At 36.9% G+C, this 24,317-nt stretch overlaps 3 protein-coding genes across 3 annotated transcripts; 2 read left to right on the top strand and 1 right to left on the bottom strand.

Moving 5' to 3' along the window:
- Positions 1–61: 61 nt before the first annotated feature.
- On the bottom strand, positions 62–3,442 carry LOC139964677 (uncharacterized). The gene is made up of 2 exons (XM_071966498.1): positions 3,071–3,442; positions 62–1,596 (listed from the first exon to the last, which is right to left on the bottom strand). Exons 1-2 carry the CDS (start codon positions 3,264–3,266, stop codon positions 854–856), a joined length of 939 nt encoding a protein of 312 aa, XP_071822599.1. The 5' UTR covers positions 3,267–3,442; the 3' UTR covers positions 62–853.
- A 2,273-nt stretch (positions 3,443–5,715) lies between these two features.
- On the top strand, positions 5,716–11,096 carry LOC139964974 (uncharacterized). Its single transcript, XM_071967092.1, has 2 exons — positions 5,716–5,908; positions 7,850–11,096. Exons 1-2 carry the CDS (start codon positions 5,716–5,718, stop codon positions 8,581–8,583), a joined length of 927 nt encoding a protein of 308 aa, XP_071823193.1. The 3' UTR covers positions 8,584–11,096.
- Positions 11,097–13,761: 2,665 nt separating this feature from the next.
- LOC139964973 (uncharacterized) lies at positions 13,762–17,380 on the top strand. The gene is made up of 2 exons (XM_071967091.1): positions 13,762–13,954; positions 16,548–17,380. Exons 1-2 carry the CDS (start codon positions 13,762–13,764, stop codon positions 17,279–17,281), a joined length of 927 nt encoding a protein of 308 aa, XP_071823192.1. The 3' UTR covers positions 17,282–17,380.
- Positions 17,381–24,317: the final 6,937 nt, after the last annotated feature.

Raw genomic sequence — 24,317 nt, 5'->3', positions numbered from 1 at the left:
ACCTTTAAATATTTTAAATAAGGTACACAAATTTTGAGTGATGCATTTATTTACTCCATAATATATGAATAATTGCACACAAAACAAAATATTTATGTGAAAATCGTAAGTTCTTCCAGTTTGTACTGTTTTGACTATAATGTCTGATGTCTACAATCTTCTGAAAATGAATCAAACACGTCAACTCAAACATGCTACCTCACTAAAGGACTGTAATTCTGCGTGGTGAGCAAGCTAAACCGAAGGGCGAAATTAAATGAGCATGTAAGTTGAAAGGCTTTAAACGAAAAAAAAAAGATGATATAAATTCCAAAGACAATAAATATTAAATTAACACATAGGCCTATTTTGCAGACCCATCAGTGGCGTAGGAAGGTACTTTTGAGTGGGGGGCTGAAGACTGATGGCCGGCCTGGGGGAGGGGTCTAAGGGGAGGGGGTGTCCCCCTCCCCTTTGGATTTTTTTTGCATTTCCAGGTGGCCTCAGATGCAATTTGGTGCAATATAGCACACTTCAACACCCACTCCATTTTGTGAACTTAATTTTGCATTTTCACCTGGCCTTAGATGCAATTTGGTGCTCCAAATGAGATTTTTGTCTCATTTGGAAATGAAAAAGGGGTTTTCTGACTTGCGAACCGGGGGGGGGGGGCGGAATGATACTTCCGCCCTCCACATTTTTCACTGGGGGGGGCTGGCGCCCCCAGCCCCCCGGTTCCTACGCTCTTGAGACCCATGAATATATATTTAAGACATGTCGCACCGTTATCATGTAAGACTCTCCCAGTATATATACGGTAACCCTATACGAAGAAATAAAAAGCGTCATCATATGGAAGTACGTATATATGATATTACTCCTTATCGTTTATGCATGGATATTTAAGATCCATTGTGAAGTTTCCTGAATAAGCCTCAGATACTATTACATTCATAATTGTGCTCTGATCTTCGCACAGGAGCAAGGCTTTACGAAATCCTCTCGTAACAGTTGCCACTTTAACCGATGTCACGCACCGTTCCTGGTTAGGGGTTACCCAAATCTGACAAAGGTCTCCTAAGTTATCGTTGATATCAGGTTTGAGTCGTTCTGCCAACGAACAGAAATTATTCTTCTCTGGATGACGATCGCAGTAGTCGAAGTCTGGTTTCCTGAGACCCGATTGATAATCCGTTGTGATATAATCATCAAATTCATGTTGTACAATGTCTGGCGGGGGAACGCAGGGGTCATGGAGACTTTGGAAGGTCATTTTCATTTCGTCACTTCCGTTTCGCATTAGGAACTTCTCATCATCAAAGAGGATATCGTTCACAGGGATGTAATTATAAATAAAGTTCGGCTTTGGAAAATCTCCACGACTTCTGTCATAAAACAGTGCGAGAGTCAATGAATGCAAAGGAAGGTGACTCTGTGTACTAATCAGAAACGGGATGGTTACGGTGACCTCGGTACCGTAGAAAAGGGGATTGTATGGGTCACTCCCATTCTCAAAATCAGTGAACATTATGTGACCTACATCGATGTATAACGGGTGTTGGTCCTCATTGATTAAATCAGGAAAAATTGGAAAATCTGGAAGGGACAACCTCCGACCTGAAAAGAAGAAAAGTGACAAATCACTGTTTACATCATTCTAAGAGACGGTGTGTCCACCGACACCATCTATATTGTACGCTCATTTATGATCCATGGCTTACCAAAAATTGTAAAATGCGCCATTTATGTAAAAAAAAAAAAATCCATTTACGTTTTTTCGTTTACCACCAGTGGCCATTCGTTATATTCATTACATATTCCACCATTCTGAGTTATCTTCAAGAGCTATTATACACTTTCAATTATAAAGTATGGATTAAGTATCGATAAAAGTTATGAACTTTCTGTGCTGATCGCATTCTACGCCATAACTAACTGTATTTCGTATTAAAAACGGTATTCTAGCTGATAAATCTCGCCAAGTAATATATTGACTTTCTCAAAACAGTAATAATAATAATAATAATAAATGCAAATTTATAAAGCGCCAATATCCAGAGGAAAACCAATGCTCAGTGACGCTAAAGGTCATGCCTTCATGCAAATGTGCTAATATGTCAGCTAATTATCACTCATTTAATTACTATACTCGTCCACTAGATTCCACCACTGTGATTTTTCATAGATTAAACAATTTTGAATATCTGGACATTGTTTGAACGATCAAGAACTTTTGGAAAACACACGATTCCACGTATCATGCCTCAGCAATTACTTCAGACCGACTCTTATACCGTATTTAAATAAAGATGGGATATAGGTACATCTAGATTGTGGAAGTATGGTATAGGTCTAACCTACGTTTCAGTCTATGCTCTGAAAGTAATGTATGGTTACATTTCTACAGTCTACATTGAAACTACAAACGGCTCCATTACCATTTGTTTTTAAACAATAATGTGTTATAAAGCATCACGCAAGCATATGCTCTAAGTCAAACAAGGGCGTAGGAACCGGGGGGCTGGGGGGCGCCAGCCCCCCAGTAAAAATATGGGGGGCGGAAGTATCATTCCGCCCCCCCGCTCCGCAAGTCAGAAAACCCCTTTTTCATTTCCAAATGAGAAAAAAATCTCATTTGGAGCACCAAATTGCATTTAAGGCTAGGTGAAAATGCAAAATTCTTTACAAAATGGAGTGGTCCGAGTTGAAGTGTGCTATATTGCACCAAATTGCATCTGAGGCCACCTTGAAATGCAAAAAAATTCCAAAGGGGGAGGGGGACACCCCCTCCCCTTAGACCCCTCCCCCAGGCCGGCCATCAGTCTTCAGCCCCCCCCCCCACTCAAAAGTACCTTCCTACGCCACTGAAGTCAAATATTGTGAAACTCCAAAGAAGTTAAAGCAATCCTACTCTCACACATATATCTCGTATATAAGGTTTGGGAAACAACTCTGTTCGTTACAAGTAAAATGAGAAACCGTAACCAGCTGTTTAAAATTCTTTCCGTAGTGTCGGACATTAAAAACACCCAAATGAAAATGGAATACGAAATAGTTTCAGTGTGACAGGTAAGTTTCCTAATTCGCTTACTTTCACAATTTCCATTCTCTTCGTGCCACTGGTCTAGTCTGTCCTGGACAGCCTGTTTGCTAACAGGGAAGTAAAACGCAAATCCGTCCCAGTAAACGTGAGAAACGGTAACTTGCTCGGAAGAGATCGGTCGCTGAAGGATGATCATGACGAAAGAGACAATATAAAGAAGAAATATCTTCGAGGTCTCCATCATTTTGGTTGTTTTGACGTACGTTGTATATCAATTATGATACGACACGGTAAGTGCTATTTGCACGGATGAAAAAATAATGATATAATTCTTCCAATATATACTGTTTTGACTATAACTGATCTTTCTTCTAAGCAAGGGTTCTGTATGCACACACCGAACAGCCCGTCTTCCAGATAAATAGCAACACAAAGGCTTCTAGTAATAATTATATCAAGTAGTATATCTCTCCTACTTATCAATTTTTTATTTAGTTGCATAGATATTCACTATGCTGGTATGTCTATTGCGAAAATCTGAAATATTTAATGAATCACATATCTTTTATATGTTTTACACTGTCTGGATTCGATAATATGTCACTCATGCATAGAAGTTACAAAAATTCTAATTTGGCGCCCGTTACAAAATAAAGTAACGGGCTGGTGTTTTATTGTTATTTACAACTATCTATTAGAGCCAATGTACATAACACTTAAGAATTTACATATTGGCCTATAAAGCTTCGACGTATCCAGATGTTTATGGTGCATTTAATGTAGTCTATTGATAGTTTTTTTTATATTCGTGAAATTGTTAATAAAACCTAAATTTCAACGCCAAAAAAATACGACATCCTATCATTATAGTCCGATTAAAAAATATATATGTTATGGTACCGTAAATACCTTGTTATCAAAGATGTGTGATGGGTTCTGTGGTTTAATCTATTTACGTAGTAAAAGATGTAGAGCGCCACCACCAGAACATTGTGACTATGGAACTCTTAAAGCAGCATTTTGCGTCCTTTTCTATGATTTTTCTCAACCTCACTGACTCCACTATGCCATAACGACATTCATAACTAGCTTACCTATTTAAATCTTACTTCAAATGGTGGCATAAAAGTCGAAAAATCTTAGTTTGCTGTTTTGTGATTGATATATGTAAACTCGATGGACTTGTCAAAAAAAGTGGAAAACGGCGACAAAACGCAAAATGCTGCTTTAAGTTATAAAAATTTTCTCCTTAATGTTTTCTTACTACGGTAGGTACCTTTAGGAGACAAAGTTGTCAGAAACGTTTGGGAGAATACGTCAGGGGCATCGGAGCCGGTACCCAATATTCACGGCGCAAAAAAAAAAGAAAGAAAGTAGGACTAAGAAAAAAATGGCAAAAAAATAATATGAGAGGTATATTTTTCAATAATTTTCAATAATGATGACCGCAAGTAGGCTAAATGTGATTACTCTGGCATGGCAAGGGTTTTGTTTTCAAGCTCGGAAAGTGCCATTTCCTTCAATCTGGGAGGCATTTTTTTTCAAAAATTTCTCCTTTACGCTACGCGCCAACCATGCATGGCGCGTAGCGTAGTTTGACCTACCAAACTTCCCCCGATAACTATGATAGATGGCCACACTCTGATCTGCCGTACCAATCCCAAATAGCTTCCGACGCCCCTGTACGTACTGTACATAGTACATACTGAAAGAAGTGTATTGTACTGTACATACGGTTCAATACACTTTATACACTAAGATTGTATCCTCGTACTCCACGATTTTTTTCACATCAATTTCCGACTGAAACTCTTTTAATATATCAAACCATTCAAATTATCCTTTTGTCGATCATCGGATATCATCTAAATTCTTGAAAGCCTTGTTGCTTCAAATGCCACCGCCTTTATCCATTCGGCGACAGCAATGGTATAATAATATTAATAAATCTAACCATTCAATTTATTGCTGATCCTTTTGCCGATCATCGAGTATCATCTAAATTCCTGAACGTTTAATGTTCATAAATGATATACGGTTTTCATTTCATGTTTCATTAACACTTTTAGATAATTCATTTATTATAAATTGCTATTCCATCGCCTGTTGTAACCCAGCATCTACAGTTTCTCTCTGTCACCTTTGACAATGAAATCATCCAAGCATATATATATATATATATATATATATATATATATATATATATATATATATATATATATATATATATATATATATATACATACATAAAAGCCATTTATACAGAAAATTGTAAACTTCACAAACGAAGAAAACCATTGTGTCGCTCCAATATTATTAATATATGGTAATATTAAGGTACAATTAATCGCTTGGTTGAGGCATTAAAACCAATGTCCCCCATGACTGATTTGGTTTGAATTATTTATCCAAGTGAAAGTGGTAAAATCGTATGAAGTAAGAGAAACAATTTATTCGGTCCAACACATCAATAAAATGAGTAATTAATAGTTAAACTAATAAAAAGATGCATCTAAATCACTTGATTGAAGACTGACCGGCAATATCACAAACTGTTTTCGTTAGTTAAATGTGGATAAATCAATACATATATATAAGTAATATACAGCTTCTACATATTAACTAAAGAGGTTTTTACATTTCACTATTCAGAATAGTTATTACCAAATACTCTAAACGGTATATCCGACATCATGGAGAATAGAATTTTGAAAGTTTTTTGCTATTTTATCTGTTTAACGATCCTACTTGAGCAAACAAGCAGTGCCGAGGAGATAACTGTTGCTCGTGCTCGTTGGGAAGGTGTTAGTTTTTTCATCCCTGTTAGCAGAAAAATTGTCCAGGATCGACTAAACCAGTGGCACGATCAGAATGGAGACTGTCAGAGTAAGTGGAAAAGATATTTTCCAGTAATTTGATTGAAGGATTTCTTAAGGCAGAATCTTAGTTTTGATATAGGATATATATTGGTAGTAAAATTTCCAGAGTTATTCTGGTTTTTCCCCAAGATACTATTCTTTAAACATTTATATATGATATTTCTACATGAATAAATATTTGTACATGATACTGCCTAATTTGTAAACAGGTAAAGGCTCTTACATCTTAATATTACTACATTGCTGGATAAATTCTCATATCTCGACAAAAACATGGTCTATGAGCTTAATTTGAACGACAGCCGAACATCCTCGGATGCTATTTAAAACAATTTTTCTGTGACAAATTAGCAATGCATTAAAAACGTTTATTTTTGAGACAATAAACTTCTTACATAGTGTTCTGATATAACGTTTTTTGTTGTATCTGAGGAACTTACTGAATATTTTTACTTTAATTGTAAAGCTTCATAATATGTCCGATGGTTATTTCTGAAAACTTAAAGGTGTTATAGAAGCACGTACAACCTCGATTACTATCAATTATTATTGTTATTGTAAAGAACTACAACTTTAAGTCACCCTACAAATTGGTGGAAGGATTGTGAAACGCAACCAGGTGGTTCAAATTTGTTTTACAAGATTTCTAACCATACAATATATTTGCAGAGATTTAGGAGACTTAATTTAGCAGTCTTGAATATCTCGTTTATAAGAGATGGTTTGAGGGTGCACCCGATACTCATAGCTAGTACAGTAACTACTGTTCATGTTCCACAACCTTGCATCAGTAGCTACTGCTCTGTGTTCGCAACACGGTAACATGTGTTACAGGTGGCAGATTAATTACTGCAAAGCTGTTACACGTTGAACTACGAGTCCGACAGGTGAAAATTTGCAGTAATTTAATTTGTTTATAAATTTAAATTATAAATTTTCAAATTAAATTATAAATTTTAAAAATTTTAAATTTGAAGTAAGAAAAAACTTGCAGTTATTACTGTGCCACCTGTAACACATGTTACCGTCTTACGAACACAGCGCAGTAGTTACTGATGCACGCGTTGTGGAACATGAACAGTAGTTACTGTTATAGCTATGAGTATCGGGTGTTTGAGGGTAGGTTTATAGCAGCTAGATGAGTGACCATTTCCTGACTTTCTAGCACTTTCTAGATACTCTGAGAAAGTCACTTATATTACAATAAGTTTGGTGGATTTACTTATATATGTTTGCCAACTTGATGGACGTTTTACATTTTACAGGCAATGGACCGAAGTCTCCTGAGCTAAAAAATAATAATTTCGAACTGTTCGTACATTGAGAATTTCTTTTGTTACGATTGCTTAATTGATATACTCATTTCTGCTGCGAAGTGAACTAGAACTATTTTATTTTATGAAGTAAGCAAACTCAAACAAAATGTTTTTGAGATGTTACAGAATGCAATGTATACCGGTTTGTGAGACATCACAATGAGCGGGGCATTGTGGTGTGTGATGTGATGCAAGGGCTCATTATATTAAAGTATGTGATCTGGCATATGTCTCGAGATTAGACTTCATTCAAAAAAAAACAACAAAAAAACAAAGCAAAAAGAAAAAGAAAAAGAGACGGTCAAGTATTTATTCTATTGCGAAGAAAAGAGGGTGACAGTAGGAGGCACTACTTATATGGAGGATGCTGTGAACAAGTCATAAATAAAATTTACACATAGGTGATATGGGAAGTCGTATTTTGAATTCCATTTGAAATAAATCTAATAGTGGAACTTTTCAACGGGTCCTCATAATGGAACTACACCCCTCTTCGCTCCACCCCACCCACCCAACCTATCCCACCCCACCAACTTGTTTCTCCATTTCCGGTTATTTCTTAATGCTTAACACGACTTCTTTCTATAATTTGCAAAATACTCTCTTACAGTCATATTTTCAATTCTTGACAGGTCCTAGGTTGTTCCTGCCGGACTCTCCAATATTTCCGGGTTTAATCAAGGAGGACCAACACCCAATGTACTTCGACTTCGGCCCCGTCACTTTCACTGATTTTGAATATGGGATGGACCCACACAACCCCCTCTTCTACGGTATTGAGTTCAGCGTATCCATCCCATTTCTCACTAGCACACAAAGTCACCTTCCATTCCATTCCTTAGCTCTTTCAGTATTTTATGAACGGAGTCGGGGAGATTTTCCAAAGCCGAACTTTATGTTTAATTACCTCCCTGTAGACGAGATCCTACTTGATGAAGGTAAATTGGAAATGCGTAACGGAAGTGACGTACTGAAGATTACCTTCCAACGTCTTCATGACTCCTGCGTCCTTCCGCCAGACATTATACAACATGAATTTGATGAGTATCTCACCATGGATTACCAATCGGGCCTCATAAAACCAGACTTCGACTACTGCGATTGTCATCGAACAGGGAATGACTATTGTGCCTTGGCAGAACAACTAAAACCTGATATCGATGATAATTTAGGAGACATGTGTCAGATCTTGGGAATGACTAACAAAGAACGGTGCGAGGCTTCAGTCAATGTGGAAACTGTTACGAATGGTTTTCGTGAAGCCGTGCTCTTGTTCGAAGTTGAAGACGCAATCAATGCAATTGCATCTGAGTCTGTTTCAGCAAATTTTACTATAGGGCTTAAATATCCATGCTTACAGGAATAGAAATTGGAACTCAATGTAACTGCATTCAAAGATTAGAGCTTCCATTATTAATTACACAGTGCTCACTGTTTTGAATGTGCCTTATTTATTGCGCATGGTGGTGGGTTCATGATTAATATTTCTTTGCATTAGCCTTGCTCTGAATTCTCCACTGATTTCCCCAAAAATGTCAAACTGTTACGTTTCTACAACCCCTCGCTATCATTTTATTTTCATTCTTGACACTGATTGACTGATATGGCATCATGTGACCATGCCTGACTATCAATTATTTCTTCGAGCAATGGATAATAGTATAGCCTTCATCATCATGCACAAATCCCTAGAAACGCATAATTTTTGAGGAATTAGAGACGGTATGCTGTTGCTACTCAACATGGTTCAGTGCTACTTTCAAAGAATATCATGTACTATGCAGGCTATACAATATAGCCTATACTAAAAATCAATGCACTTTTCCAATGATCATTGGAAATTAAACTTTTAGCCAATTTGGGAGCTGCATGAATCCCTCTCCAGCTGATTACCTTTAATTCTTACAACAAAAAAAAAGAGAAAATGGTCTTTTGGCAGCTTTATAACGTAATTCAAGTTGTATCAAAGATGATACATATGACTCGACCTTATGTTGAAATTTAAACATGTTTGTAACAGCCCAAAATGTCTCTTAAAAAAATCTGAGATCATCAGAAAAACAATACATTAGCATATGTAGCATGTATCATTCATAATGATGAGCTTTAGCAAAGTTGTTGTCTTTTATTCATGCTGTAGGTCTAACATAATGCCTCGGCTGGTTTAGTAGTTGAACAACCCACTAATCCAAACCAGCACCTCTTCCAAGTGAGCATGGCAACTGAATGCTTCGGTGGTTGAAAGGAATCAGCCTCGGCCATTGTAGATTTTGCTAAATGCCTGATGATTAGGTCCAAATCACATATATACATTACATTCTGATATAATCAATCATTCTAGGTCTGGCCTAGGAATTGACAGTCAACCCTTGGCAAAAGTCGAAGGTGACACAATTGTTCGTGGATATCGACGCCTGTGATAACCTATCTTGTTTCGTCTTAATATAAGGTAGCTGACTTGTATCCTCTTGTGGTCGGGACGTATATGCTTATGAATTCTGAACTTTCTTTTGACATATCCTGAATATACTGAGTGCAATTAAAGTATCGATGTTAATTCAATATATAAAATGGAAAGCAAAGTTGATTTATTTAATGAATGTCTTTCATGACAAATCATTTTCCTGGTAACATATCTAAGAAGATGTTTCCCTGTTCACTAGCTCAGGCAGGTTATGATTTCCTAAGCTGTTATGCTGGTTCCTACTTGGTAAAGCAATTTGGATGACGTGTAGTGTGCAAAGCGTAGACAGAGATCGATATGGTAAAACGTTCTTTATCAGACCTGCGATCTTTAATAACATTTTTAAAAACATTCTAGCGATGTTAATTGGGTGAGATTCCTTAAAAAATCACCTACATGAATATATTAATGAATTTGCCTCAGATTACTGTGCATATACACGACTTCGCAAATATAACATGATGTCTACAGGGAAGGTTAATTGTTTTGTACGTGGCGCAGTTGCTCCATTACCGAGAATTCGTAAACAACTTCAAGTACGGTTGTCCGTCAAGAAGCGAATAGTCTGGAACCTTTTTGCTATTTTAGGGACAGTAGGCGCTGTCCAGGTTATAACAGAAATATGTAGCCTTTAATGCCTGCAGAATTCTTATGACATCTTTTGGGATGGGATATATATGTTTTTTCGACCTATGCGATTAATTCGGAATCATGAAAATCTATGGTTTGCAAACCTTTTATTGAATAGGCCAAGTTTGTTTACTATAATTAGAAAGAAACTGCAACCTTGGTTGCAGAATTAATTTCCTGTCCATTCCTTGTGTGTACAAGCAAATAATTTCTTTCTATCGATTGTTTTCACCATCAAATCGTCTACACAAGTTTTTTGTTACGCAATTCAGGTATTGGCTACATCAAAGTATATATCCCTCATTTGCATATAAATATAGCCTATACAAAAATCCACTGTTCAGATAGTATAGGTCAACCGTGACTACCACATGTTATGCCCTTATCGTACACATAACGTCAAGAAAAATCATGGCAGAGGAGTTACTTCATTCATCGCGTCAGCAGTCCATGGGAGACTAGTAAGGGAGAAAAGGAGTAGGGACCATTTCTCCAGGGGGTGACTTTTGAACAGAACATTAGTCTTGAAAGGTCATAGTTCAACCAAACAAGTAAAATTTGAGTGACGGTAATGTTTTATATCGATGCTCTACCTTTTCAAGATATGTTGCTATTAAAATATGTTAAATCTCTGCCGGGAGTGATTATTAAAGGCTCCTCAATAGAGGCTGGAAAGATTTTTTCCTATTCAATGTGCCTATTAAAATTAATGGAGGTGTGTCATATGTTCAAGAAAGTTATTTCAAAAAAAGGAAGAAATAAATAAAGAAAGAAAGACCTTTTCGCCTGAGGCCGCCGAAACCATGTATATATAAACTTTGTTGTTACTTTTTGCCAGGAATTCTGACTTTGGGGAGAACCAACTTAAGGTAGGGCACAAATCACAGAGTAGCCTAGAACCTGTGTGAGGTTTCTTTACCCATGGTGGTGGTAGTTCATGTTCATGAGGGGGATGGGGGGCAGGACACATTAGTCTACAAGGGGGGGGGGCGGATCCCCGTACCCTGACATGTCTTTCGGCCTGGTTGTTATACTAATATTGACTTTACTGACAATTCATTATTGTAGAGCAAAGCATATGGAGGGTGAATTCTAGTCATACAGATGGTGAGTTGAGGATGATTCTAAGGGGTGTACTCTATAGCTGACGAAACTGACAACGCCATGCAAACCATGGATCATAAATAAGCCTACCATGATACAGGAGGAGGTGGGGTATGCTGCAAAACGTTGCGCACGAGTTTAATATAAAATTCATCTAAATACTATTCTAAATGTATTTATTACCTATGAACTAATAACAGATTTCACATTTCACCGTGTCTTTCAGAGTAACTACTGTACTACGCAAATACCTCCCCCAACCCATCCAGCCTCCAATTTCTTTCATTTCTAGACAGTCCTTAATTCTCACCGTCTTTTCTCGAGTTGGACTAAAATTTTTATTTTTCCTCAGGCTCGACATTGCACCTAGATCTTGTGTGAGATTTCTGTACACTTGGTGGTGGTATAAATGCGGTGGGGGGGGGGGCAAGGCATATTAGTCTACAGGGGGGGGGGGCTGATTCCCGTAAACTGACATGGCTTCCGGTATGGTTGTTATACTCACATTGACTTTACTGACAATTCATTATTGTAGAGCAAAGCATATGGAGGGTGAATTCTCGTCATACAGATTGCGAGATGAGGATGATATTGAGAAGTATATTCTATAACGAAATTTGACAACGCCGTGCAAGCCATGGATCATAAATATGCCAACCATGATATAGGAGGGGGTGGGGTATGCTGTAAAACCCGCGCGAGTTTGATTTGAATTTAATCTAAATAAAATTAAGAATTTATTTATTACTATATACTAATAACAAATTTAACATTTCACCGTGTCTTTTTAGAGTAACTACTGTACTACGGAAATACCTCCTCCCACCCCTACAGCCTCCAAATTCTTTAATTTCAGTCAGATCCTTGATCCTAAAACACATCATCTGCATCATCATCATCATCACCATCACCATCACTATCACCATCACCATTACCACCACCCCCCACCCAGTGGCGAAGGAAGGTACTTTTGAGTGGGGGGGGGGGCTGAAGACTGATGGCCGGCCTGGGGGAGGGGTCTAAGGGGATGGGGTTTCCCCCTCCCCTTTGAAATTTTTTGCATTTCCAGGTAGCCTTAGATGCAATTTGGTGCAATATAGCACACTTCAACACCCACTCCATTTTGTAAACTTAATTTTGTATTTTCACCAGGCCTTAGATGCAATTTGGTGCTCCAAATGAGATTTTTTTCTCATTTGGAAATGAAAAAGGGGTTTTCTGACTTGCGAAGCGGGGGGGGGGGGGGCGGAATGATAAATTATATATATTATATGATATTAATAATAATAATAATAATAATAATAATAATAATAATAGTAATAATGATAATAATAATAATAATAATAATAATAATAATAATAAAAATAATAATAATAATAATAATAATAATAATAATAATAATAATAATAATAATAATCATAATAATAATAATAATAATAATAATAATAATAATAATCATAATAATAATAATCATAATAATAATAATCACAATAATAATAATCATAATCATAATGTGATATAAAAAGCAGCAGTTATTTTTACGACGCATAAATGACCACAAATATGGGAGAAGCCCGGAAGGGCTTATGTATTACAACTTACACTTACATTGCTTCAAATGCCTCCGCCTTTATCCATTCGGCGACAGCAATGGTATAATAATATTAATAAATCTAACCATTCAATTTATTGCTGATCCTTTCGCCGATCATCGAGTATCATTTAAAATCCTGAACGTTTAATGTTCATAAATGACATACGGTTTTCATTTCATGTTTAATAAACACGTTTAGATATTCCATTCAGTATTAACTACTATTCCATCTCCTGTTGTAACCCAGCATCTACAGTTTTCTCTCTGTCACTTTTGACAATGAAATCATCCAAGCATATGTACTGAAAATCAATTAAAGAAAGTTGTAAACTTCACAAACGAAGAAAACCACTGTGTGGCTCCTATATTATTAGCATATGGTAATATTAAGCTACAGTTAATCGCTTGGTTGAGCCCATCAAAACAATGTCCCTCCTTAACTGCTTTGTTTTTGGAATAAATATCCAAGTTGAAGTGGAAAAATCGTATGAAAGAAGAACAAATATTTTATACGGTCCAACAAATCAATAAAATGAGTATTTGATAATTATATTAATAAAAAAAGGAATCTAAACTGCTTGATTGAAGACTGACCGGCAATATCACAAACTGTTTTCGTTAGTTAAATGTGGATAAATCAATAAGTATATATATAAGTAATATACAGCTTCTACATATTAACTAAAGAGGTTTTTACATTTCACTATTCAGAATAGTTATTACCAAATACTCTAAACGGTATATCCGACATCATGGAGAATAGAATTTTGAAAGTTTTTTGCTATTTTATCTGTTTAACGATCCTACTTGAGCAAACAAGCAGTGCCGAGGAGATAACTGTTGCTCGTGCTCGTTGGGAAGGTGTTGGCTTTTTCATCCCTGTTAGCAGAAAAGTTGTCCAGGATCGACTGGACCAGTGGCACGATCAGAATGGAGACTGTCAGAGTAAGTGGAAAAGATATTTTCCAGTAATTTGAATGAAGGATTTCTTAAGGCAGAATCTTAGTCTTGATATAGGATACATATTGGAAGTAAAATTTCCAGAGTTATTCTGGTTTTCCCCCATGACACTATTCTTTAAACATATATGATACCGCCTAATTTGTAAAGGCTCTTACATCTTAATATTACTACATTGCTGGATAAATTCTCATATCTCGACAAAAACATGGTCTATGAGCTTAATTTGAACGACAACAGAACATCCTTGGATGCTATTCAAAACAATTTTTCTGTGAAAAATTAGTAATGCATTAAAAACGTTTATTTTTGAGACAATAAACTTCTTACATAGTGTTCTGATATAACGTTTTTTGTTGTATCTGAGGAACTTACTGAATATTTTTACTGTAAGTGTTAAGCTTCATTATATGTCCGATGGTTATTTCTGAAAACTTAAAAGTGTTATAGAAGCACGTACAACCTCGATTACTATCAATTATTATTTTTATTGTAAAGTTCTACAACTTAAAGTCACCCTACACTTTAGTGGTAGGATTATGAAACGCAACCAGGTGGTTTAAATATCGAATTTTTAGACTTTTTTCAAATGTGTTTTACAAGATTTCTAACCATAAAATATATTTGCAGAGATTTAGGAGACTTTATTTAGCAGTCTTGAATATCTCGTTTATGAGAGATGGTTTGAGGGATACTCATAGCTAGTACAGTAATTACTGTTCATGTTCCACAACCGTGCATCAGTAACTACTGCTCTGTGTTCTCAACACGGTAACATGTTTTACAGGTGGCACATTAATTACTGCAAAGCTGTTACACGTTGAACTACGAGTCCGATGGGTGAAAATTTGAGGTAATTAAAAAAAAAAATTCAATTAATTATTCTTAAATTCAATTTTAAATTTTGAATTTTGTAAATTAGAAGTAAGAAAAAACTTGCAGTAATTACTGTGCCACCTGTAACACATGTTACCGTGTTAAGAACACAGCACAGTCGTTTCTGATGCACGGTTGTGGAACATGAACAGTATATAGTTACTGTACTAGCTATGAGTATCGGGTGTTTGAGGGTAGGCTTATAGCAGCTAGATGAGTGGCCATTACCTGACTTTTATGCAAAATTTCTTGAAGGCGATACTTTGAGAAAGTCACTTATATTACAATAGTTTGGTGGATATACTTATATATGTTTACTAACTTGATGGACATTTTACATTTTGACAGGCAACGGACCGAAGTCTCCTGAGCTAAAAAAAAATATTTCGAACTGTTCGTACATTGAGAATTTTTTTGTTACGAAATTACAGAAAGTTGTAAAACTTCACAGACGAAGAAAACCATTGTGTGCAGCTCCAATATTAGTAATATATAGTAATATTTAGCTACAGTTAATCGCTTGATTGTGGCATTAAAACCAATGTCCCCCTTACTGATTTGGTTTGAATTATATATGCAATTTGAAGTGGTAATGAAGGAAGAGAAACAATTTATACGGCCCAACAAATCAATAAAATGATTATTTAATAGTTATACTAATTAAAAGATTATTTCGAACTGTTCGTACATTGAGATTTTTCTTTTTTACGATTGCTAATTGATATACTCATTTCTGGTGCGACGTGAACTAGAACTTTTTATTTTATGAAGTAAGCAAACACAAACAAATGTTTTTGAGATGTTAAAGAATGCAAGGTATGACGGTTTGTGAGACATCACAATGAGCGGGACATTGTGTGTGTGATGTGATACAAGGGCTCATTATATTAAAGTATGTGATCTGGCATATGTCTCGAGATTAGACATAAGCCTGAATCATTTCTGAATATGAAATACAATTTTCGGTTTCCATTCACAACTTGAGGAAAGTCTGCTTACCTTCCATTTAATCCATTTTACAATTTCTTGCAACAAATTCAAACTGAATTTATCGGCAAGCGAAAGGGACACACCATCTTCCAATCGGCGATCACAATATACTGTTTAAATGTACAGTGCTGGTCATCAACACATAAACTCTGTTAAGACGCTGACCGCAAAGTATGTCTCTCACACTTTTCTAAAAAAAAAAGTATAGTTCAACTCAAACATGCCAAAACATGAATACCTTCTCAGTGAGATAAGGTGAAACTTAAAAAGCATTGTGTATCGCAAGTTTTCCTATTTTATTTACAGATATTCATGTAGCATGTTCAATTAAAGAACTCTTCTTGTTACTCGTATTGACTTCATTGACGATTCAAAAAGAATAAAAAAGAAGAAAGAAAAGTAACGGTCAAGGATTTATTCTATTGCGAAGAAAGGAGGATATATGGAGGCTGCTGTGAACAAGTCATAAGTAAAGCTCACACATAGGTGATATGGGAAGTCGTATTTTGAATTCCATTTTAAATAAATCTAATAGTGGAACTTGTCAACGGGTCCTCATAATGGAACTACACTCCTCTTTCGCCCAACCCACCCCACCCCACCCGCCCACCAACTTGTTTCTCCATTTCCAGTTATTTCTTAATGCTTAACACGACTTCCTTCTATAATTTGCAAAATACTCTCTAACATTCATATTTTCAATTCTTGACAGGTCCTAGGTTGTTCCTTCCGGACTCTCCAATATTTCCGGGTTTAATCAAGGAGGACCAACACGCAATGTACTTCGACTTCGGCCCCGTCACTTTCACTGATTTTGAATATGGGATGGACCCACACAACCCCCTCTTCTACGGTATTGAGTTCAGCGTATCCATCCCATTTCTCACTAGCACACAAAGTCACCTTCCATTCCATTCCTTAGCTCTTTCAGTATTTTATGAACGGAGTCGGGGAGATTTTCCAAAGCCGAACTTGATGTTTAATTACCTCCCTGTAGACGAGATCCTACTTGATGAAGGTAAATTGGAAATGCGTAACGGAAGTGACGTACTGAAGCTTACCTTCCAACGTCTTCATGACTCATGCGTCCCTCCGCCAGACATTGTACATCAAGAATTTGATGAGTATCTCACCATGGATTACCAATCGGGCCTCATAAAACCAGACTTCGACTACTGTGATTGTCATCGAACAAAGAATGACTTCTGTGCCTTGGCAGAACAACTAAAACCTGATATCAACGAGAACCTCGGAAACATGTGTCTGATATGGGGATCGACTAACAAAGAACACTGCGCGACATCAGTCAACGTGGAAACTGTTACGAATGGTTTTCGAAATCCCATGCTCTTGTTCGAAGTTGAAGGCGCAATCAATGCAATTGCATCTGACTCTGTTTCAGGAAATTTTACGGTGGGGCTTAAATATCCATGCTTACAGGAATAGAAATTTGAACTCAATGTAACTGCATTCAAAGATTAAACCTTCCATTATTAATGACACAGTGCCCACTGTTTTGAATGTGTTTTATTTATTGTGCATGGTGGTGGGTTTATGGTTAATATTTCTCTGTATTAGCTTTGCTGTGAATTCTTCACTGATGCCCCTCCAAATGTAATCTGATTCGTTTTTAGAACCCCTTTTTATCATATATTTATCATTTATTTTCATTCTTGTTTATGATTGACTGATATGGCATCATTTGACTTTGCCTGACTATCAATGATTTCTTTGCAAAATGGATAATAGTAGCCTTCATCATCATGCAAAATCACTAGAAACGCATAATTTTTTGAGGAATTAGAGGCGGTATCATGTTGTTAGTGAACATGGTGTAGTGCTACTTTCAGAGCATATCGTATACTATATAGGCTTTACATTATATAGCCTATACTGAAATCAATGCACTTTTCCAATTATCATTGTACTTTAAACTTTTAGCCATTTTGACAGCTGAATCCCTCTCCAGCTGATTACCTTTAGTTTTTACAAAAAAGAGAAAATTGTCTTTTGGCAGCTTTATATTGTGATTCAAGTTTTGTCAATGATGGTATATATGACTCGACCATATGTTGAAATTTAAACATGTTTGTTACAGCCCAAAATGTCTCTTAAAAAAATCTGAGAGCATCAGAATAAAACTTAATAAGCATATGTAGCATGTATCATTCATAATGATGAGCTTTAGCAAAGTTGTTGTCTTTATTCATGCTGTATAGGGTCTACCATAAGGCCTATGCTAGTCCAGTAGTTGTTCAACCCACTAATCTAAACCAGCACCTCTACCAAGTAAGCATGACAACTGAATGTTTCAGTGCTCGAAAGGAATCAGCCTCAACCTTTGTAGATGTTTTTGTTAAAGACCTCATGAATAGGTCCAAACAACATATATACATTACATTCTGATATAATCAATCATTCTAGGTCTGGCCTAGGAAATAACTGTGCAGCCCTTGGTAAAGGTTGTTAGTCGAAGGTGACACAATTGTTCGTGGCTATCGACGCCTCTTATAAACCATCTTATTTTGTCTTAAAATAAGGTAAATAATTTGTATCCTCTGGTGGTCGGGACGTATATGCTTATAAATTCTAAACTTTCTTTTAACATATCCTGAATATACCGAGTGCAATCAAAGTATCGATGTTAATTCAATACTTATAATGGAAAACAAAGTTGATTTATTTAATGAATGTCTTTCATGACAGATCTGTATCCTGGTAACATATCTAAGAAGATGTTCCCCTGTTCTTCACTCGCTCAGGCAGGTTACGATTTCCTAAGCTGTTATGCTGGTTCCTACTTGGTAAAGCAATTTGGATGATGTGTAGTGTGCAAAGCTTAAGCAGAGATCGATATGGAAAACGTTTTTTTATCAGACCTGCGATCTTTAATAACATTTTTTAAAACATTCTAGCGATGTTTATTGGGTGAGATTGCTTAAAAAATCTCCTACATGAATATATTAATGAATTTGTCTCAGATAACTGTGCAAATACACGACTTCGCAAATCTAACATGTTGATGTCTATAGGGAAGGTTAATTGTTTTGTACGTCGCGCAGTTGCTCCATGACCTAAAATTCGTAAACAACTTCAAGTTCGGTTCTCCGCCAAGAAGTGAACAGACTGGGACCTGTTTGCTATTTTAGGGACAGTAGGCGCTATCCAGGTTATAACAGAAATATGTAGCCTTTAATGCCTGCAGAATTCTTATGACATCTTTTGGGATGGGATATATATGTTTTTCGACCTATGCGATTAATTCGGAATCATGAAAATCTATGGTTTGCAAACCTTTTATTGAATAGGCCAAGTTTGTTTACTATAATAAGAAAGAAACTGCAACCTTGGTTGCAGAATTAATTTCCTGTCCATTCCTTGTGTGTACAAGCAAATAATTTCTTTCTATCGATTGTTTTCACCATCAAATCGTCTACACAAGTTTTTTTTTTACGCAATTCAGGTATTGGCTACATCAAAGTATATAGCCCATATTAGCATATAAATATAGCCTATACAACAATCCACTGTTCAGATAGTATAGGTCAACCGTTACTACCACATGTTATGCCCTTATCGTACACATAACGTCAAGAAACATCATGGCAGAGGAGTTACTTCATTCATCGCGTCAGCAGTCCATGGGAGACTAGACCAGTGGCACGATGATAACAAAAGAATTTCAAAGTAAGGGAGAAAAGGAGTAGGGACCATTTCTCCAGGGGGTGACTTTTGGACAGAACATTAGTCTTGAAGGTCATAGTTCAACCAAAAAAGTAAAATTTGAGTGACGGTAATGCTTTTTTATCGATGCTCTACCTTTTCAAGATATGTTGCTATTAAAATATGTTAAATCTCTGCCGCGAGTGAAAGGCTCCTCAATAGAGGCTATGAAAGATTTTTGTTTTTCCTATTCAATGTGCCTATTAAAAATTTCTGGACAGTCCTTAATTCTCACCATCTTTTCTCGAGTTGGATTAACCGTGCAAGAGTCAATTTTTATTTTTCCTCAGGCTCGAGATTGCACCTAGATCTTGTGTGAGATTTCTGTACACTTGGTGGTATTACTATATACTAGTAACAAATTTAACATTTCACCGTGTCTTTTTAGAGTAACTGCTGTACTACACTGAAAACTTAAATTGGTTCACCGACTAACATAACGTTAGTCCATCTGGTGCCTCTCCCGACTAACAGCCTTAGTCAGTTGCTACACCGACTAATTTATTCCTTAGTCAGTTGGATTTCTTAGTCGGTCATCTTAGTCCGTCAGCTTAGTCGATCAACAATTTCTTAGTCGGTAAATGTATATTAGTCAGTTACATTAGTTGGTGACATTAGTCGGTCTTTACCGACTAATTTATATGAGCCACCGACTAGTTTATAGCAGGTTTTACATTAGTCAGGATGGTGCCTCTCCCGACTAACCTTTCTTAGTCGGTATCGACTGACTAGTTGCACTGACTAGAATCACTGAAAGAATTAAACCCGACTAGTTTCACTGACTAGCATCACTGAAAGAAAAGAGAGCAGAAGAAACACAAATAATGTGTACGTTGGCAGTATTTATTTCTGATAAAACTTCTGATGTCTACAAAGGCTGACTTTCGACAGATAGAGAAGAAATCACTGTGAACAAAAATCTGAAAATCTGATTTTATTCCAACAAAGTTAAGACAAGTTAATGGATCAAACATGAATCGCAAAAGTATAGCACTGCACAATAATGCAAAGTTGAATCTTGGGCAAGGGTTCCTCATGACTTTCGTTTTAAAGTGGTACCCCAAATCGACACCAGTTAAGTCTTCACGAACAAAGAGTGTTTCTCTTAACTACAAATGGCCTCCCACTTGTCTTCAGGAAGCCAAAATCTGCACCATTATTGACCTGTGAACAGAAAATATGATATACGTGTAAGCACAGATACAGGTATAGCACATGATAACTCACATTATCATAAACATACATTTACATTATAATTTTATAACATATTGGGAGGTATACATTTAAATCTAGGTCCCTCAAATTATAAGTCAGGAATAGCAGCTTTACCAAATAATTATTAGCTTTGCACAGCATAACACCAAGTTATTTTTCAAAGCTTAATAATTATGTTAATCATGTTAATAATGATCCCAATAGACCGGGAGCCCAGAGGGTTTGGTTAGCTGGGAAGGTAACCAATTGCCTTGTACATCACAATGTTCACAGTGCATTCCTGTATATGAAACCAGACGACTGGCAAACCGACTGTGGTGGGTGTGGCTGGGAGAGCAATTTTAAAGTCACCTGATAGCTACAGTAACCTAGATCAGTTTTCATGGTAACACATCAAAGTAAGTACAATGTGTCAGGTATGGCCCCAAGAGCAACAAATGGCCATTGCCAGTAATTATTGGTGGTGGGGTACCCCTGCCAGTAGACCCCCAATATGCCCATCCCCTCATTGACCTAGGTGAGCTCATGATTTGACCAGTTGAAACCTACAGGAAAATGATAGGTATCACTTCATATGTAAGGGATGGCCATTTCCAGTCATTTACATTGGTGGGGTAACCCTGCCAGTAGACCCCCAAAATGCCCATCCCCCATTGACCTAGATTAGCTCATGAGGTAACCAGTTGAAAACTACTGTAAAATGATTGGCAGGACTCTATATGTAAGGGATGGGCATTTCCAGTAATTTATATTAGTGGGGTACCCCTGCCAGTAGACCCCCAAAATGCCCCCCCCCCCTCATTGATCTAGGTCAGCTCATGATTTAACCAGTTGAAAACTACTGGAAAATGATTGACAGGATTCTATATGTAAGGGATGGGCGGACTCTGGCAGTGGTGGCCCACCAATATAAAATACTAGAAATGCCCATCCTTACATATGAAGTGATACCTATCATTTTCCTGTAGGTTTCAACTGGTCAAATCATGAGCTCACCTAGGTCAATGAGGGGATGGGCATATTGGGGGTCTACTGACAGGGGTACCCCACCAATAAAAATTACTGGCAATGCCCATCCCTTGTATCTGAAGTCCTAACCAACATTTTCCAGTAGGTTTCAAGTGGTTACCTCATGAGCTGACCTAGGTCAGCCGTGAGGGGTCAATTGTTGATCACTGGCAGGGGTACCCCACCACCAATAATAACTGGCGATGGTCATTTGTTGCTCTTGGGGCCATACCTGACACATTGTTCTTACCTTTGATGTGGTTACCATGAAAGCTGATCTAGGTTAGCTATTAGGTGACTTTAAAATTGCTCTCCCAGCCACATCCACCACAGTCGGTTTGCCAGTCGTCAGGTTTCATATACAGGAATGCATTGTGAACATTGTGATGTACAAGGCAATTGGTTACCTTCCCAGCTAACCAAACCCTCTGGACTCCCGCTCTACAGATCAGTGAAAATTTGACCAAACTTATGAAGCTTGCATGTAAATGATATACTAGACTGTTTTTTTTTTTAAACAGGTTATGAAAAGTATCTTTAATATCATTAAACAGTTGGGTACAATAGTTAAACTCACTCTTCCATCTTTTTTCTCTATGGTACTTGTTCCTTTGCTTTTTGGACTCTTGGATAAACTCTTTTGTTCTGCGTAGGGTACCAATATATCATCTTAAAACATGTCTTTAAGCCATATATAACACAGTTCTCCTCTTCTGTTGTTGCCTCCACACTGGTGTCGTACATCACAGGAAACCTCACACTTGACTTAGATATTTGGCTTTTCAATTCCTGCTGGAAAAAAGAAACAGCAAAGTATTCATCATTTGAAAAAAAATTAAATAAAGTTGTCACCACAAAGTTATGTGAGATTTGCTTCCACTATAGTCTCAAAAAACAATCCCAAAGTTTGAAGCAGACTGTATAAAGCTGAAAATTTGAACGAGAGTGTCATCACCATTGCAACCAGAATCAAATGCCCAGAATACAGAGATAATAAAACATGGGCTAAATCTTTGTTTGTTTTTATGATCTTTAAAAATATAAAATTTTAGAAACAGAAATGCACTGAGCCAACTTATTTATAGGCCTAATCGTTTTTAGTTGTTATTTTGCTTGCTCACATAACAAGCCTGTTTAGACCTAGGCTAGAGGAGAATCAGTACTTTGTTACACTAAGTTTGTCTTTCGGTCGTTTTGATTTAGTCTTACTAGTAGTACTAAAGTATATAATGGACCGGCGAAGACTAGAGAATACCCAGAGTTTTAGCAACTGCGTTAAACTGTATCATCTGATCTATTATTTGGTGGGGCTTATTCGCAGGGCAGCCCTGCGAATAGCCAGACACATACACCTTATTCACAGGGCAGCCCTGCGAATAGCCGGACACAAGTATCTTATTCACAGGGCAGCCCTGCGAATAGCCAGACACATACACCTTATTCGCAGGGCAGCCCTGTGAATAGCCAGACACAAGCATCTTATTTACAGGGCTGCCCTGCGAATAGCCAGACACATACACCTTATTCACAGGGCAGCCTTAGACTGGGTTAACGGGCTCCTTAACTTTTGGGGCTATTCGAGTTTGCTTTTGAGCACCAGCTATCTTTTTGAGAGTCTTAATTGGGAGCCTCTATATTTTGAGGAATTTATTGGCCTTTGGGATTCCTATCTTAATGCTGTAAGGATTGGTTTTGGGAGCCTAGGGCCTTAAGATTGAACCAGTCTAGCATTAGTACCGCCAACATAAAAAATGTCATCCCTCATTTTCACCTTTGTTTTTGCAGAGTGACTGCTCATTTGCATGTAAAGGTGTGGGAGGGGGGGGGGGGTGTCACACCCTTGACCATATTGGCTTTCAGGCAATATCGGCTTTTGGGGAATCCCAAGATAAGCTCCCTTAAAATAAAGCTTTAAAATTGAATTGCTGGGGTTCCAAAAATTAGCTTATGAAGTGGCTAAGACTATTTGGGCCCAAAAGGTTGGCTTTTTCAAGGCCCCTAAACTGACTGGTATCAATAGCAAAATCTAATAATAAACCTATTTTCAAAATCGTCACAGCCCTGCGAATAAGGTGTCTGTGTACGTTATTCGCCGGGCTGCCCTGCGAATAATCACTTCGCTATTATTTACGTCAATGAGTTTCATTCAATCTAGGATCAAAAAGAGAAAATTAATTAATCTTTACCTTTTAACTTTGCTACTAAACAGATATGCTTGAATTACAAATAAATGTCAAAAAAAAACATCATAATCTACGAATCGATGCATATACATATACATAAACAGAATAATTTGAATTCGCGCAAGTGAACCCTGCACTACATTGGACAGAAAAAAAACGTGCAATTAGACGAAACTAAACATACTAAATTTTCCGTTACTTCTACATAAAATATCAATACAAATACAACAACTTACTCTTTTGGCAGTATACTAAAAGCACATGTTATAATAACTTCAGACTATCAAGCTTTCCTGAGAAAAAACGGTTAATACTTCTTACAGTAAACAAGTCGACCGTGAAGGAATGTCGCA

The sequence above is a fragment of the Apostichopus japonicus genome, chromosome 23 (assembly GCF_037975245.1).
Source record: "Apostichopus japonicus isolate 1M-3 chromosome 23, ASM3797524v1, whole genome shotgun sequence".
Taxonomy (NCBI): domain Eukaryota; kingdom Metazoa; phylum Echinodermata; class Holothuroidea; order Aspidochirotida; family Stichopodidae; genus Apostichopus; species Apostichopus japonicus.
This window is presented reverse-complemented; position numbering and strand designations above follow the sequence as displayed.

Excerpts from the sequence above, each read along its gene's own strand:
- LOC139964974 (XM_071967092.1), top strand. The coding sequence starts at position 5,716 with ATGGAGAATAGAATTTTGAAAGTTTTTTGCTATTTTATCTGTTTAACG. Across the intron at positions 5,909-7,849 it reads TCAGAATGGAGACTGTCAGA|GTCCTAGGTTGTTCCTGCCG; the intron begins GTAAGTGGAAAA and ends AATTCTTGACAG.
- LOC139964973 (XM_071967091.1), top strand. The coding sequence starts at position 13,762 with ATGGAGAATAGAATTTTGAAAGTTTTTTGCTATTTTATCTGTTTAACG. Across the intron at positions 13,955-16,547 it reads TCAGAATGGAGACTGTCAGA|GTCCTAGGTTGTTCCTTCCG; the intron begins GTAAGTGGAAAA and ends AATTCTTGACAG.
- LOC139964677 (XM_071966498.1), bottom strand. The coding sequence starts at position 3,266 with ATGATGGAGACCTCGAAGATATTTCTTCTTTATATTGTCTCTTTCGTC. Across the intron at positions 1,597-3,070 it reads AGAGAATGGAAATTGTGAAA|GTCGGAGGTTGTCCCTTCCA; the intron begins GTAAGCGAATTA and ends TCTTCTTTTCAG.